Here is a 16,201-nt window from a genome sequence, read left to right as displayed (position 1 = left end):
AAACTTAGCAGGATGAGCATGATGTATAAAGGAAAAGGGGAGAAAGCTGACATAAACAAATACTGTTCTATAACAGTGACATCAGGGATCTACAGGCACGGAAAGACTGCAAGCATGGATAGAGGATGAGGGGGTGCTGGGCAAACTGCAGAATAGGTTTCGGAAACACAGGAGGTTGGAAGACAATCTGTTCTCACTGACGCAGTGCATCAAAACAGCAGAAAAAAAACAAAGGCCCCTGTGGCTAGCATTTTTGGATATCAAGGGAGCGTACGATAGCGTGGCTCAAGAGGACTTGTGGGGAATACTGGACACACTAGGTGTGGAAGATGTAGTCACTAATCTTTTAAAGGATATCTATAAAGGTAACAAGGTATATATAAAGTGGGAAAAACAGGTATCCAAGCCTGCAAAGGTAAAACGGGTGCTTAGGCAGGGGTATTCAACCAACACGTATCCAGCCCTTAATATTCTTGATATACCTACAAGGTTTAGAGGCCAAATTAGAGAGAAGTGGACTGGGCTTCAACCTCTCTTTCGTCAAACAAGGAAAACTCATTGAACAGGCACTACCAGCATTGATGTACGCAGATGGTATAGCGCTAATGGTGGACAACAAGGAAGATTTGCAGAGATTGGTGGACATCTGCGGTAATGAAGGAGATAGGTTAGATTTCATATTCAACAAGGAAAAATTGGCAGTCATGATATTTATTGACAATGAAGGTAGTGAGCTTAGTATACAGGAGGTCACGCTAGAGATAACAGATAAATACAAATATCTGGGCGTATGGATAATAATGGGGCCGAGTACCAAAGGGAACACGAAACATACGAGACAACAGGAATGTAGCGGTAATGAAAAACAGGACTCTGTAGAATTACAATCGGTATGATGTTGTGAGAGGATTATAGAAAGGGGTCATGGTTCCTGGTCTTGTGCATGCAGTCTTGTGCATGAGATCAGAAGTTCAAGCAAGATTAGAAATTAAGCAAGGTGGAATTGGTAGGCTTGCCTTAGGAGCTCACGGGAATACACCAAATCACGGAGTACATGGTGATATGGGATGGACAGCATTTCAGGGCAGGGAAGCTAGCAGCAAGATAAAATTTTAGAAGCGATTGAGAGAAATGGGAGAGGAGCGTTGGGCAAGGAAGGTTTTGAGTTACTTGTACATGAAGATTGCCGATACAAAATGGAGGAAGCAAAGAAGAAAATTGACTGGTAAATACTTAGAAAACAGCAGGGGGCCAAACCAAAAAGAATTATCGGTTAAGAAGAAGGTGAAGGAAGCTGAGACCGACATGTGGAGAATTGGCATGATATGGAAGTCTGCACTAGAGATCTATTGAACTTTTAAGCAGGAAGTATCCAAGGAGAGGATCCATAATAATACTCGGGGTAGTTCTCTACTATTTGAGGCTAGAACGGGAGTATTGCGAACCAAGACATATCGGGCCAAATACGAAGGGAGGGACACGGTATGCAGTGCGTGTTGTAAGGAAGAAGAAACTGCCGAACACTTGATAATGTTCTGTAAAGGGATTCACCCTAATGTTCAGGATGATGGCGCAGAGTTCTTTAAAGCACTGGGGTTTAGGGACAGGGAGGGCAAAATAGACCTTAAGCGGGTAGAATTAAGAAGGAGGTTATCTTAATGGTGGCTAAAGTCAAGGCATGAGTGCAAATTAAACCCTTCAGTGCAAAGTACGAATCCTCCACCTCGCTATTAAAAAAATAAATCTAGTTTTTGGGTCATTAGTATTACGGAATGGTGGCGCTAGCCACCGCTCGATCTAAAGGGTACAGGCATATCCATCAATCCATCAATCCATTCTTTTTTAATTGGCGCAAGTTTGAGTTTCAATTGTCGACTGAGTTTTAAGCATTCTCCAGTGCGTCAGTATACTAGTGCCCGTTGGAGAAAGTGCCCAAATCTACTGTGTATTATGAGAGCCTCAGAGGTGCGGTCGAACGTTTGCATGAAAGCCTGGACACCGTGTTCGAACTATGTGATCCATGCCGGAGCGTCAACGAAGGACTTGAATGGCCTGGTCTTTCTTTGCCTAGGAAAACATCTCTTTCATGCTGCTGAACACAGCGGCGTCAATGTTTTCGGCGAAGTGAAGCTCTATAGTACTTTATTGTTGACACTGTCCAGGGTGTTGTTTTGGTTGCTCTAAACCGCGTGGGAAGATTTCGACCCAAAAGATGTAAGAGATGCGGTCGGCACTGACACTCTTACCGATTCGAGTAGGTGTAATGAAATCATTGTATGGACAGGCCCTGCCTGTGAGGCGTGTTTTCATCAATCCGCTAAAAAGTATGGGATAAGATTTGTGAGTTCATGTGAATAATTCAAGCGCTCTGTAATCAACCTAAGTGTTTAGTAAATGATAAGCCTATGGTATAGAATTTTGGAGATGTGTAATAATTTTGAGGTTTGGAGTGGAGTCAGAAGGCATAAAACTGTAGCTGGACAGTACTCTGCTTGTACCGGCATTTTCGTGTGATACTATATCAGCGGGTATGCAGCTAAACAAGTAGCTGCTGGAGAGGATGAAACCCCGGGGTGTTTCATTGCCTAATGATTATCTATAGATTATTGTCCGTCAGAACCAAAATTCAGGTTAGGAGGATAGCTAATCAGGGTGAGCGTGGTAGTCCCTGCTTGGTGAAGGAAAGACAATCCAGCAATTTTGATGAAGTTGTCCGAGACACGGGGTTCTCTCACTTAAGATCTTTTGTGGGGGTTTGCGATGGCAGTTTTCATGTATTTCTGTTTCAGCCATACTACTGCATGCCAGCCGTACGGAAAAGGCTTCAGATTTAAAATTTACGTCTATGTCTGGAGTGTCATCTGGATGGCATTCCTTTTGGAGAGGGCCTATGGAAGGTTGAGGCGTTGGTGTTACAGGGACTGAATGCAAGAAGGGTTATGTCAGTGACGTTGCAGTGGCCGGAGGTTTGGTGGGTTAGATATAACTAATGGCTTCTAGTGGCCTAGTTCACGGCAATATTTACACCATGGCTGAAGCGTCCCCTGAACTTGTACGAGCCGGCGAAAATAAGACGACGGCAAAGGACGCATGTCTTCGTGCAAGGGCCTCTTGCGTGTCGTGTGCCTCGCCACACTGGGAATAGATTCCACTCTTTGATATATATACATATATATATATATATATATATATATATATATATATATATATATATATATATATATATATATATATATATATATATATATATATATTATTGCGGGTGAGCGATGTTTATTGTACAGGCAAGATGATAAATGGCGGCAGAAGTCAGGCCTGACACAGAAGACATTCACTTCCTTTTCCACTACCCTACTTCAACGAAAGCCCCGTATCATTTCCTCCGTTGCCGACGTTGCCCACATGGCGAGTTAGTCAGTGTGGCGCCTGGTGTGCCTTCAACGGGGCGACATGTACAACGTCAGTTTTCCTGGAGCGATGTCCAGAAGATGTGAGGCGTGATATCGCGTACGTAGCGTCACTAAGACGCGACAAAACAATGAAAGGACCTGTATAGCGGTCCAGAAACTTTTGATACAAACCCTCTGGCGATATGGAGTCCACAGCCACACCATATCAGTTTCGCTGAACGACACATGTCGATGTATCTTATCGTAGCGAGTCTTTGAACGGTCTTGGGCTGCGAAAGTCCAGAGTCGCGCGATACGCCATTCCTCCTCTGCATGACAGAGCGTCTCCGTAAGGAATGGGTTTTCTCGCTCTGAAAACAGGAGAATTGTGTCGAGGGTAGTCGTGGCTCACGGTTGTAGAGAAGGTAAAATGGGCTAAAGCTGGTGGTCTCTTGTAGCACAGTGTTGTAGGCGTAGGTCGTAAACGCCAATACTTCGTCCCAGTTTTTTTGCTTGGAATCAACGTACATAACGAGCATGTTGATGAGCGTTCTGTTGACACACTCAGTCAAACCTTTGGTCTGGGGATGGTATGAAGGGGCGTGACGAAACTGGGTTGCAGACCGGCGAATCAACTCTTGTACGACGTCGGCTACAAACTGCCGACCGCGGTCGCTGATGATGACACGATGGGTCCCATGCCGGAGGATGATGTAGCGTAGCAGGAAGTCACAAACGTGATCGGCTGTTGCGGCAGAGATGGCTGCTGTGTCAGCATACCGAGTGAGGTGCTCTACACTGACTATAATCCAGTGGTTTCCAGTGATAGATCGTGGAAAAGGGCCCATCAAGTCAATAGCGATGACCTCAAAGAGAAAACAAGGAGGCGGTATGGGATAAAGAAATCCTGGGAGCGCCCTTGTAGGACTCTTGTACCGTTGACAACGCTCACAGCTGGTCACGTATTTAGCTGTAGCCTGACACATGCTGGGCCAATAGAAACGTTTCAGTATGCGGTGATAGGTCTTGGCGAACCCCATATGCCCTGATGTTAGATCATCGTGCATAGCTTGCTGCACGTTGGGTCGCAATGATTTGGGGACAACCGAAAGTAGAGACAACCTTTGTAGCGAAATTTGGCTTGTAAAGAATGCCATCCTGCATGATGAAGGGGCTCTGATGTGGCTTATCGACGAAAGATGAGAAAAAAGGAGCCAGACTACGGTCTTTAAGTTGTTTTGTACAGAACGCTTCAATCATCTTGTTGCGTTTCTTTCGCATTTTACTACCCGTGCCTCGGCGGAGCCAATGTGAACCCAACTGTCAACACAGCTCTCCCTATACTAAGACAGAGCCCGTTGTGTTTCGTACTATTGTCCATCCGCATCTGCGCAAATACGATACAGACCCACAATTGTGTCACTGGTTTCATTTCGGAAACTGGTATAGCACTCTGAAACGTGGTTCTGAAAACACAGCGCGTTATAATAATGCATCTCCGCCATTGTTCCAACTACTTCTTTTTTTCTCTCAGCAGACTATCCACTACTAGCTTATGTCCCGAGTGTGTCGTGCCAGAAGAAGAAGAAAAGTATGCCACACTGGAATATCTTGGTGACTTTCACTTGGTATTCTGACACTGTCTATCTACCAAGCATAATATTAATATCAAGAACATCTACGACGAACCTATGATTACTTTCAAATGCGAAGCGTTTCTTAGCAAACTTCAGCGAGTTTGAGCGTATCTATCTATCTATCTATCTATCTATCTATCTATCTATCTATCTATCTATCTATCTATCTATCTATCTATCTATCTATCTATCTATCTATCTATCTATCTATCTATCTATCTATCTATCTATCTATCTAGCCGCCTACGACTTTTAGCTCTCCTGGCCGTTTGGATAAGGGTATCATACAAAACTTGGTATGACATAACATGACTCAATGAAGAGAATATCGGTCTAGTCATAACTTTAAAATAGTGATATGTATGTCATGAATGTCATGATTTACATTTTATTGTCTTATTGCTCATGCGGTGATTTCGTTCACATAACATCTTGCCAAACTTGTATGGTATGACATGATTGCATGGCGAACACACGCGACAGACTCATGAAAATCATGAACATGAAAAATATGATATGCGTGTCATGTAACAACATGAATACATGCCACGCTCATGATGCGCTCGCGGCCATTTCACAAGCGTCACATGTACAAAATTGGTATTTCGGTACGTGAATGGATGATGAAGGCATGTGACTGGTGCAAACATGATAATCATAAGATGCGTGTCATGTAACAACACGAGTACATGCCACGCTCATGATGCACTGGTGGCTGTTTCAATAGCTTCACCTATACCATATTTCGTATGACGGGATGTGAATGGATGACGAAGGTATGATATTAGTGCAAACATGATAATTATGAGATGCGTGTCATGTAACAACATGACGACATGCTACACTTATGAAGCGCACGCGACCGTTTTGCTAGCTTCTCATATGCCAAATATGGTAATACGTGACATCAATGGATGACGAAGGTATGTGACTGGTGCAAACATGATAATCATAAGATGCCTGTCTTGTGAACACATGAACACATGCCACTGTCAAGGCGCCCATACACTTCGACGTGATAGGACGCATGTGCGTGTTTGCGTTCGTTTCGTCGCATCCCGCTGGCGTGGGCACGCTGGGCACCGGTCCTCCCATAAATTCGAAGGCGCGCACCGCGCTGCGTTGCTTTGGCACATGCGCGTTTCAGCGCATTCGGCGTCGCTTCGTCGCGAAAAGAGGCAGGCGCAGTGCTGTCTTGATAACTCATCCGCGCGAAATGCAGTTTGTCGCATTTCGTGCCGCTTACCATCTGGGCCGCAGATGAGCGCTGGTCACGCCTGGCGTCAGACTATGCTCGCGTTTTACGTATATAGCGTCACTGAGCACAGCGTGTGCGTCAATGTCACGTTGGAGTATACTGAGCTTTTCATAATGTACTCAGGGCCACTTCACTTGCTCTATGTATACCAAGTTTGGTGTTACGTGACGTCAATAGAGGACAAAGGTATATGACTGGTGCAAACATGATATTAACGACACGTGTGTCATGCAAGAACATGACAACATACCACGTTTATAGCGTGCTCGTGGCCATTTAGTTAGCTTACGTATACTAAATTTGGTATTACGCGATGTGAATAGATGACGAAGGTAAAGGACACATGCAAGCATGATAATCATGACACGGAAGTCATGTACGGCATCATTCAGCTCCACCTCGTAACGTTGTGGTGATTTTAAATTGTTATATCAACCTTCCTCATTTGTGCTTCGCATATCATCAATTCCCACTGTACGTGAGATCTGACATTTTTTTATGCGTAATGCTTATATGCGCTAACAAATTGCACTTGCGGTTTAAAGAGGAACCATATAACGTGCCTGTTTCTCACAAGAGAAGTGCAGGCGTGCTGTGGTTCTTCGGAAAATGCTTCCATTTGCTCCTTCATCAGACGCCTCGGCGAAGCAGTCCAGTAAATCGGATGGCTCTCAATTGGGCCGTTGATGATTCTGTGATAAGCGGTTTGGAAAATCACCCCGAAATTATGAATTTCTCAATGAGAAACAGAATAAAAATGCTATATATACACAAAAATGAACAAAATAAGACATGTCATTGTCGGTAGCATGGCTACAGGCTTTCGCCGAACACACTTCGGAATTTACGAAGCATCCTTTAACAATTTCCAGTATGTTTTGACGTGACCAAGTAATCCGCAGCTTTTCCTTTCCTCCAAGCAGCCCTAGTGTTGCGTAAATAAACAAATCAACATCGATACTGTTGTTCAAGCATTGCCAATATTTAGTTTTCAGTAATTACACTAAACCAGCAATCGCGGTAAAGCAGAGGAACGTGTGTTGCACACAAATATCGCGCGGCCAAACGAAATACCAGAGCGTTCTTTTGAGGGGGGCTATGAAACGACGCAATGGCAGCATTACGGAGTCACTCCCATGTTCGGCTTTTCTTGGTGTTAAATTGTTTGCAAGAACACTACTGCTTTTCATGTTTCCCGCTGCAGTGAAGATACCGGCCATATTTGACACAATAAACCTGATTCGTTCATGCAAGACACAATGTCTTCGTAGAATAATATATAGGACAACTAGCGAAAACAATGATCGCCCCCAACGTAGACATATCAGTTCAACAGGTTATCTGTAGCCACATTGGTTAGTGAAATTTTATCATCTCACCTTTTCATTTGAAACTCACCTTCTTTTTTAGTGATATACCACTTATCAGTGTTCTTTTAGTCCATGAAAGTTGTAAAATTGTACGCGGGAAGTCATGCAGGCTTGCTATGAATTTTGTGACAGCGCTATCTAAAACAAGGTCACTTTTTCCATTGTTAGAAAAATGCTTCAATGAATCGTGGTACCAACTTTCTGTCATTCGAAGATGCACTCGCTCCACAATAGCCGCCAAGCGTGGACGCTCTGAATTCCGTCCTTCGACCATGCTGATTTGAGCGTTATGCAGCTTGTCTTTGTGCGTTTGTCGATAGGTGGCAGCACACTGCCAGCGATTTGCACATGTGTATGCACAATATACATATTGACCGTTTCTTTAAGAAACGTTTTTCCGCACCCACACGTCAGCGTTTTCATCTTCTTTTCTTCAGATTCATGAGATTGCTTTTAGGAGTGTTGTTACAGAGAACATGTTGACGACAAGCATATTTACCTGCACATAAAATGCTGTGAAAGTACGTACAATCACTGCGACGATGAATGATCAGTTGCTAATTCACGAGGACTTAGCTGCACTTCACGGCCCTTCTTGCGTTGGTGTTTGTTGATGCTCGTAGGTTACATTGATTATATCTAGTGTATAACATCCTTGAGCGACATCAAAAGAAACGCACAATTTTCTTGTTTTTTTTTGCGTGTGTCGCAATAGTTGTGAACAGCATGGTAAGTCGCATGTCGCCAACCCTCTCGAGCTCCACCAGAGGAAGTGAAAAGGCTAGAACGACGAACCGTACTATCACGGCTTCTATCAATGCCTGTAATTGTACGACGCGTAGTCAAAACCATGCGATTGAAGTTCATTTTTTTCAGTATTCATGCTGCTTTCGGGCTGATATAACCAGCAGCATTATTGTCTTGCGCATTGCGTCAAATTCTACGACAAGTAGTCAAAACCATGCGAGTAAAGTTCATTCTTTTCGGTATTCATGTTGCTTTCGTGCTGATCTAACCAGCAGCAGAATGTCTTGCGCATTGCGTACTGCTAGCTTGAGCACAGCTGAGTGACTGCGTCACAAGCGCGGAGAATGTTAAGCAGCGATGGTGCTAAGCAGTGTTCGCGCTAATCGCTAGGTGCCTAATACGAAGCGAAGTGAGTCTGGCATGCTCGGTACTATACTAGCTCGGAGTGCCAATCACTTCATACATCAATGAAAGGTCATACATTTTTCTGTATATCACACAGAATTTCTTGAATATTGCTTATGCATGGTAACGGAGCAGAAATATACCTTTTGACACTACCGGCAAAAAGTATGTGGCGAGCGCTTAGTAATTTTCATGGTTCGGGGAAGTATTTCGTTCTCGTGTTTCTTTCAGTGCATGTTATGGCTTAGTTTGGTGAAAATAGAACAACCTGTACGGTCCATTTTTTTATATTGTGTCAGACAAGTACGAAGCCGGAAGCTAAAACAACTATTTATATTGGGCAAACTTGTGCCCATCAACTAAAACACACAAGTTGTCCTGAACTCGCTAGTGAAAAACCTCGTCAACAGCTTCTTCTAGCGTCTCGCTGCATGCCGCTCTTTCAAAAAGCCGCCCGCCTTCTTTTTCAAGTGCGTGGTGTGATGACACGCACATTCCAGTGTTGCATGGCGCGTTATGCTTGTAAGTTGGTTTAAAGGAATTAACAAGAGTTGATTGATTGATTTGTTGGGTTTAACGTCCAAAAACCACCATATGATTATGAAAGACGCCGTAGTGGAGGGCTCCGGAAATTTCGACCACCTGGGGTTCTTTAACGCGCACACAAATTTGAGCACATGGGCCTACAACAGAATTAATAGGAGTAGGAAGCCGCGCAAGACTTCAGCGGGTGTCTAACAACGTGCGGTAATATGATAACCATCGGCCAGGCCGTTATCCAGGTGTCGTCGTTATCGTTTTCATTCACACGAAGCATAAACGGCGTTCCACCATGCTATAGTTCATGGGCACTGAGAATAAAGTAGTCTTTCGGCTTTGTAGCCATTAAGCACATATACTGCGTTAACGTTATCTCCATGCTGATAATGAGTGAGCAAATTGATGAATGAAGCATATCATCAGTAATACGGAAAGATGGGCTGGTTGGTTTAGCTGTATTCTGGAGCTTTAGTGTACACGCGAGAACACAGATGTAAGGGATCCCTATTCAGAGAACAGAAATTGTAGAACCGTGCCAACATACAAGAACACAGATGAAAGGGATCTTTATTCAGAGAACAGAAATTGTAGAAGCGTGCCAGATCTCTACACCTAAATACACGCGGGTTAGTCATCCTTCGGAATGCCTCAATAAATAAAAAAATGAACGCCCCACCACGGTGGTCTAGTGGCTAAGGTACTCGGCTGCTGACCCGCAGGTCGCGGGTTCGAAACCCGGCTTCGGCGGCTACATTTCCGATAGAGGCGGCAATGTTGTAGGCCCGTGTGTTCAGATTTGGGTGCACGTTAAAGAATCCCAGGTGGTCTAAATTTTCGGAGCCCTCCAGTACGGCGTCTCTCATAATCATATGGTGGTTTTGGGACGTTACACCCCACATATCAATCAATTAAAAAATGAAGTGCTGATGAATATGTTTTAGTAAACTGCGTGCGGTCAAGGATTTATCAGTTTATTTTGTTGTACAAAGTCGTTTTCGCTCATGTGCAGTGATCTTGGGGTGCTGAAAAGAAGATATATTTTGTGTCGTTGTTGAAGAAACATTATTTGTTAGCCTGCGCTCGTCCTTGTGTACATTTCACCTCTGTCTTCGTATGTGTACGCTAAAGCGTCCGAACTAGGGATATATTTCATTTCGACCTCATCGAGTTGGATGGTGGATTTTATCATTTATTGCTGGATTTTCAATGCGCAGGTCCTAGTATTATTCGGCGTTCCTGCTACCTTCAAAAATTCCTTCACGCATTCTTCGCTTACGCTTGCAATCACTGGAGTTTTCACACGGAGTTCATAGAAAACGCCTGGAAAAAAGATAAATCCCCCGTGAGATTCATTTGCATTGTACATGTACATCATACTTCTAGTTGTTTCCTACAAACCAGAACTTTCGCTCTACGCTATCATAAAAAACAGATTCAACAATAACTTTGGTGAATATTCAAGAAACTTTTCAATTTACCGTGCTGTGCTCTAACTGCCCTTTAAGATTTGCAGCCGGGCGTTCAGTTTTGTAATATCGAGAAATTTACAAACTTTTACACACTTCTTATGAATAGGTAAATGCCACGTATTTCTGTATTCTGCAACGTGCAAACAGTTTTCATCAGTACATATTTTCTGCGGGAGCTCCCAGCTCAGTTACGAATACTGCGATGCGTCATTATTTTCTCACACGAACTTGTTTGTATATACCAATTAAAAAAACAAAAACTCAGTTCAAACTATTAGTTTTAGCTATTATTCAACAGAAGCCCATTACCAGCCATGTTTGTTTGGGCATCACTCTTGTATATTTATTGAGTATGACAGTTTTAGCTTCTCAAGATGTTACGCAAGTCAAATTAGCACTGCCTAAAAGGAGCCATATTTGCAGCAGACCAATCAACGTTTTAGAATACCCTACCAACATGCACAGCTGGTGCAACTACAATATACAGCGTAGATAGCAGGTTTTGCAGTTTTTGCGGTGGTACTCACGAAGCTTTTGTCACACATGTTTCCCTGTGTAATTTACGATAAGACTCCGCTAAGGACAATGCTATATTTTCAATGCAAAGTTGTTTCGGAAATCACGAGAGACTCCTTTTGTTTGTTTGGCAGAAGTTCAGTGTACTGCTCCAGGAAGTGCCATCGTGTTTCTTCTCTTACCTCGGCACCTTATTTGCATCGCTATACAGAGAATGTGAGGCGAAATAAAAAAAAATGATTCTAACAAGTGCAAAAATATGTGTTCAATGCAACGCCGTTCAAGAGCTAGCTTGTGGCAAGATTTTTCTCGCTGTTTGTAATGAAGCGCATGTGGCGACTATGTCAGTTACATCTACGGGCTTCAAGAGGTGCTGCATGAGCACTATGCTTAGGTTTCAACAACCGCGTGTGATTCTTTTACGAAAATCTCCTCCCGCAATTGTTTTAGTCCCATCACTAGAAACAAGGGGCGCTACGAGAGAATCCACAAGCTCAAAAACGCCCCGCCGCGGTTGTCTAGTAAGTTAAGGCGGGACGAGGGCCTCAAAATAGCGCAAAGTTGTAAAAAATGCTGACTTTTTAAAATGTAAATGTGAGGTATTTATAATCAAATGCATGCATTGAAAAATTTTATATAATGGAAAAATATCGGCTATTTTTGTTAAAAGCCTAATATATAAATTACGAGTGTTTTTAAAACGGGAATTGTAAATTTGTTGGCATTGTCATTTTTCTGAAGTGAATCTGTGAACAGTAGATTTGAGCAGGTTTTTGTCGAGATATTGAAACAATCTTGGTGCCATTTTTATCCGCAGCACTTAAACTACAGGCTGAAAGTTTTCTTTGTCTCAACTTTAATAGAATTGTAATTATATGATAAATACTAGCGAATTAGTGGTAGCTGATGGTTCGCGTGTGCGAATTCTGGCTGCAGCGGCTGCATTTTCAATCGAAGGAAAAATGTTGTAGGCCCGGGTGCACAGATTTGGGGGCATAATAAAGAACCCAAGGTGGTCCAAATTTGCGGAGCCCTCCACTACCCCATCTTTCATAATCATATGGTGATTCTGAGACGTTTAGGCCCGCATATCCAGTAATTGTGAACTCATGAACAGCTTGTGCAGAATTTAGGTTCAGCGCAGCACTCTGATTGAGAATTGCGAAATGCACGAATAAGTAACCAATTTGGAAGGCCTCTTTTCTACTAATAAATGTCTAGCTACCATATAAAATAACGAGAAAGAAGGCACATTGTTTTTTCGCTCTTGTTTATTGATCGACCTAGCATTTTTAAGAACACACGCAAGCGTGTGGTATTTGAATTTGTTTTGGATAAAAACACGGTTTATACTACTTGAAAAGAGGGTATCCTCACATCAAGCAACAATCCGAATTACACGCTACCTTTTAGCCGCTTGGTTGGTAAGATGCTTAATGTTTTGGCGCGCAGCCTACGGGACACCTGGGAAGGAAGGTATCGAGGTGGAAGGCGGCCCGGTTATAGCGCCGAAGACTAGAAAACAAAAGAGATATCTTTTTTTTCAAGTCTTCAGTGCGCTATAATATACATTTCTTAGTCGAAGCCAAATGCTTATTTGAACGCTGATCTTTATCACGCTGCGCGGCACGGCGGCATATAACCAATACAGTCAGACATAGGGGGCACCGAATAATTGAAACCTTGCGCATTTTTAAGAAACTTCTTGCTTTGGGTGCCGTTGATTGATTGATATGTGGGGTTTAACGTCCCAAAACCACTATATGATTATGAGAGACGCCGTAGTGGAGGGCTCCGGAAATTTAGACCACCTGGGGTTCTTTAACGTGCACCAAAATCTGAGCACACGGGCCTACAACATTTCCGCCTCCATCGAAAATGCAGCCGCCGCAGCCGAGATTCGAGCCCGCGCCCTGCGGGTCAGCAGCCGAGTACCTTAGCCACTAAACCACCGCGGCGGGGCTTTGGGTGCCGTTCCGGCGCACAGTTTGACCAAGATAAACGCGAATGGGCTCGCCCAGCGCTTCGTGAAGCTTACTCTTGAGAGAAGCTTTCCTGTATTTTGTGAAGTATATGGGTGCGATTGCCGGCGCTCATCTCGTATGGCAGGTAGATTCACCCGTGCGTTCTCATAATATCTTTGCTAGGCGCTCCTGGGCGGCAATTTATTTATCAATGTAATATTCGCAACATGTATATGCGTAAGGTTTTTGTTTAGTGTGGAATGGACACGTACATGTGATAAAATGTATTTCGCACACTCCGGCTTCAACGCTGCGTACACAAAGGGTACGTGTCACCATGGTTCCCTTCGTAGCCGCGGCTCACCTCATTTTTCTTTCTTCGATGCATGGAAATTATAGCTGCGTTTCCCTTTCACGCTCGAGTTGTAGCAGGCAACGGTTGAATAACCGATCATGGTTTATCAGGACAAAGATAAACGATTGATTATGCGCGCGAATACCGAATAATCTGAGGCTTGTAGCAAAGCGGCTCGCCGTCGTCTACACTTCTCAAACCAGAAGCCGGTAGCAGACGGTGCATCCCACAATCCCTCACTCTTTTACTGGTCACCCATTAACTGGAATTTCTGTCTTCACTTCCGGATACAAGACAAACAGCTGTATGCAGATCATCCATACACGAAGAAGTTGATAAAAATGAAAAGCTTCTTTATTGTGTTCACGGGCATCTACGCGTGGGTTCCCACCCAGCATGTCATCTTCACATACAACAGCCACGCCCTTACTTCAAGAAAAAAACTAAAGCGTTGAGTAAAGGCTGCCATCTAGTGAATTACGCGCAGTCTAAGCCATAGACGAGCACTCCCAGTCCTGAAATCTCCAGGTGTTGCGACCAGGGTTTGCAGGCCACGGAGTTCCGGAAGGAAGTTGTCGATGCAGGAGGAAGAGAGACTTGAAGAGGGTTTATTTACATTATATACCAGGTGAGCTCTCGTACATGACGAGCTCTTTCTTACATGGTGAGTGTTTGAATCTGGTGTTTCTCTACATGGCACTCTTTCGAATCTTACGTTCCTCTACATGGCGCTCCTTCGAATGAGCCGAGTGGCTCATTATAAATGGTATGTTCTCCCCAGATCCCTAGATCCGGGAACACGTGCAGAGGCTACTCTCCAATCACAGATCACACACAACTAATGAGGGGGACGAGCATGCACGGCCCGCGCGAACGTCCAATATTGAGGCGTGACTTTGCAGTCCAAGGTGCCTTGGCGCCAGCGGGGCTCTTCCTCGTCGTGTGTGTGCTGCTGGTCGAGGGGTCCCAAAGGCCTGACAGCATACATCAAAGGGTCCGCTGAACCACTCGCTTAATTAGAGGGGCGATTTGCGGTGGCCGTGGCGGTCGCTTCCAAGGAAGATGATGAAGTTGTTGTCCTCTCTCAAACGGCTTACGGCCTCGTGGCGACACGACGTCTCACATACCAGCTAGAAGGGGCAATGCCTGGCAGTCACAGGCAGCCGGCTGGTCGGCTACTTGTTTGAAAGTTCAAAGGACGCCACTCCCTCGTCAGCTCGGGCGCCAGTCACAACAGCTCATCCGCCAGCGGGAGATTCTACATTAGGGTGACCAGCTGCACAGGTTGCTCGAAGTGACGTAGTGTGGTGCCGTCTCCCAGGCCACTGCAAATGACGCCCAGCCAAGGACTCTTTCCCGCTCATTCCTTGTGGCTCTCTTCCGGCAAAAACATTCATACACACCACCACAGGCACGGGAGAGTGTCCTGCCCTCACTGAGACACATCGAGTCCTAAAAATTCTCCAAAACGACCTTCGTCAAGTACTATTACGAAGCACAAAGCAGCAATTGGAAAGTTTCTCTGAGATTTCTCAAAAACTCCCAATCCCAATTCGAGAACAAATTTCCCATTAACTGCTTTCAAATAAACTAACTGTCAAGTGATGCGTTCCCAGTGGCATACCTGTGTGCTAGCGTGAGTAATCCGCTGTAGCCCACCAGGCCTCATACATAAATAAAGCCTTTTGCCTCACGCTATCTTCTAGTTCCCAAAATTTTGTGCCGCCAAAGCTAGTCGTCAGTTTCCTCAGAGTTGACGAAGAGACAACTGTCATGCTGCACCTGCATAAGAAACATCTACATCTGCAAATGCATGTCAGAGTGCTCCTTCCTGGATGAACTACTACTTGACTTTCCTTTGCAGTTGCTACTCTCACAAAGCATACACATGAAGTCATGAACTAGTTTTTCTTCCGCATCGAACACATGCGAACAAAACATTATATTAACAAACGAATCCTTCGCATGAGCCCTGAAAAAACTTGCAAGATTATCTTTGCGTCGCTGCGCTCAGTCCTACTTTCTTCATAACGTCACACCTGCTCATTTACACGTATCTACCATGACGCAGGCTCCTATGCGTGTCGTTTATGCACTCGCACAGCGGTTACCTCAGAAAAAACATACAATGCCCAAAAAAATGAAGAAAACCAAAAGTGGGTTAACTAGACACCATCTAGTAGCCGACATACTTAAAAAATACATTGTAAAACCGAAAACAAACTTAAATCGTCAAAAGCAAACTTCAAAAAACAAACAAATTTACTAGTGAACATCGTCAAAAGCTTATAGATGTCTATTCCCTTTTCAGACAAGTACGCGGTGTCTCGTCCTGTGGGTCTTTCTTGGCGAACGAGAAAAGGAAAAATGGCAAAACCCATTCGCTTCGCATCCGACCCCCGCAAAGCTCCTCGCTGGAAAGCAGAGTTTTTGCTCTCGCTCAGTTACTATTAGCGAGCCACGGAGCTCACACTGACGCGGCCCATCAAACATGCTCTCAACAGAACGACGAAAGGCTGACCATCCCTTTCTTTTCGTTTGCCTTTTCACC

At 44.2% G+C, this 16,201-nt stretch overlaps 1 protein-coding gene across 1 annotated transcript in view; it reads right to left on the bottom strand.

Moving 5' to 3' along the window:
- Positions 1-10,444: 10,444 nt before the first annotated feature.
- The window catches only part of LOC142764956 (uncharacterized), a 54,442-nt gene continuing 48,685 nt past the window's right edge, over positions 10,445-16,201 (bottom strand). The window contains exon 5 of the mRNA XM_075865500.1: positions 10,445-10,666. Within this exon, the coding sequence (XP_075721615.1) occupies positions 10,536-10,666 (131 nt within the window). The 3' untranslated portion in view covers positions 10,445-10,535. The remainder of the gene's footprint in view (positions 10,667-16,201) is intronic.

This window comes from Rhipicephalus microplus, chromosome 6 (assembly GCF_043290135.1).
Source record: "Rhipicephalus microplus isolate Deutch F79 chromosome 6, USDA_Rmic, whole genome shotgun sequence".
Taxonomy (NCBI): domain Eukaryota; kingdom Metazoa; phylum Arthropoda; class Arachnida; order Ixodida; family Ixodidae; genus Rhipicephalus; species Rhipicephalus microplus.
Note: the sequence above shows the minus strand (reverse complement) of the source record. Positions and strands in the feature narration are given on the sequence as shown.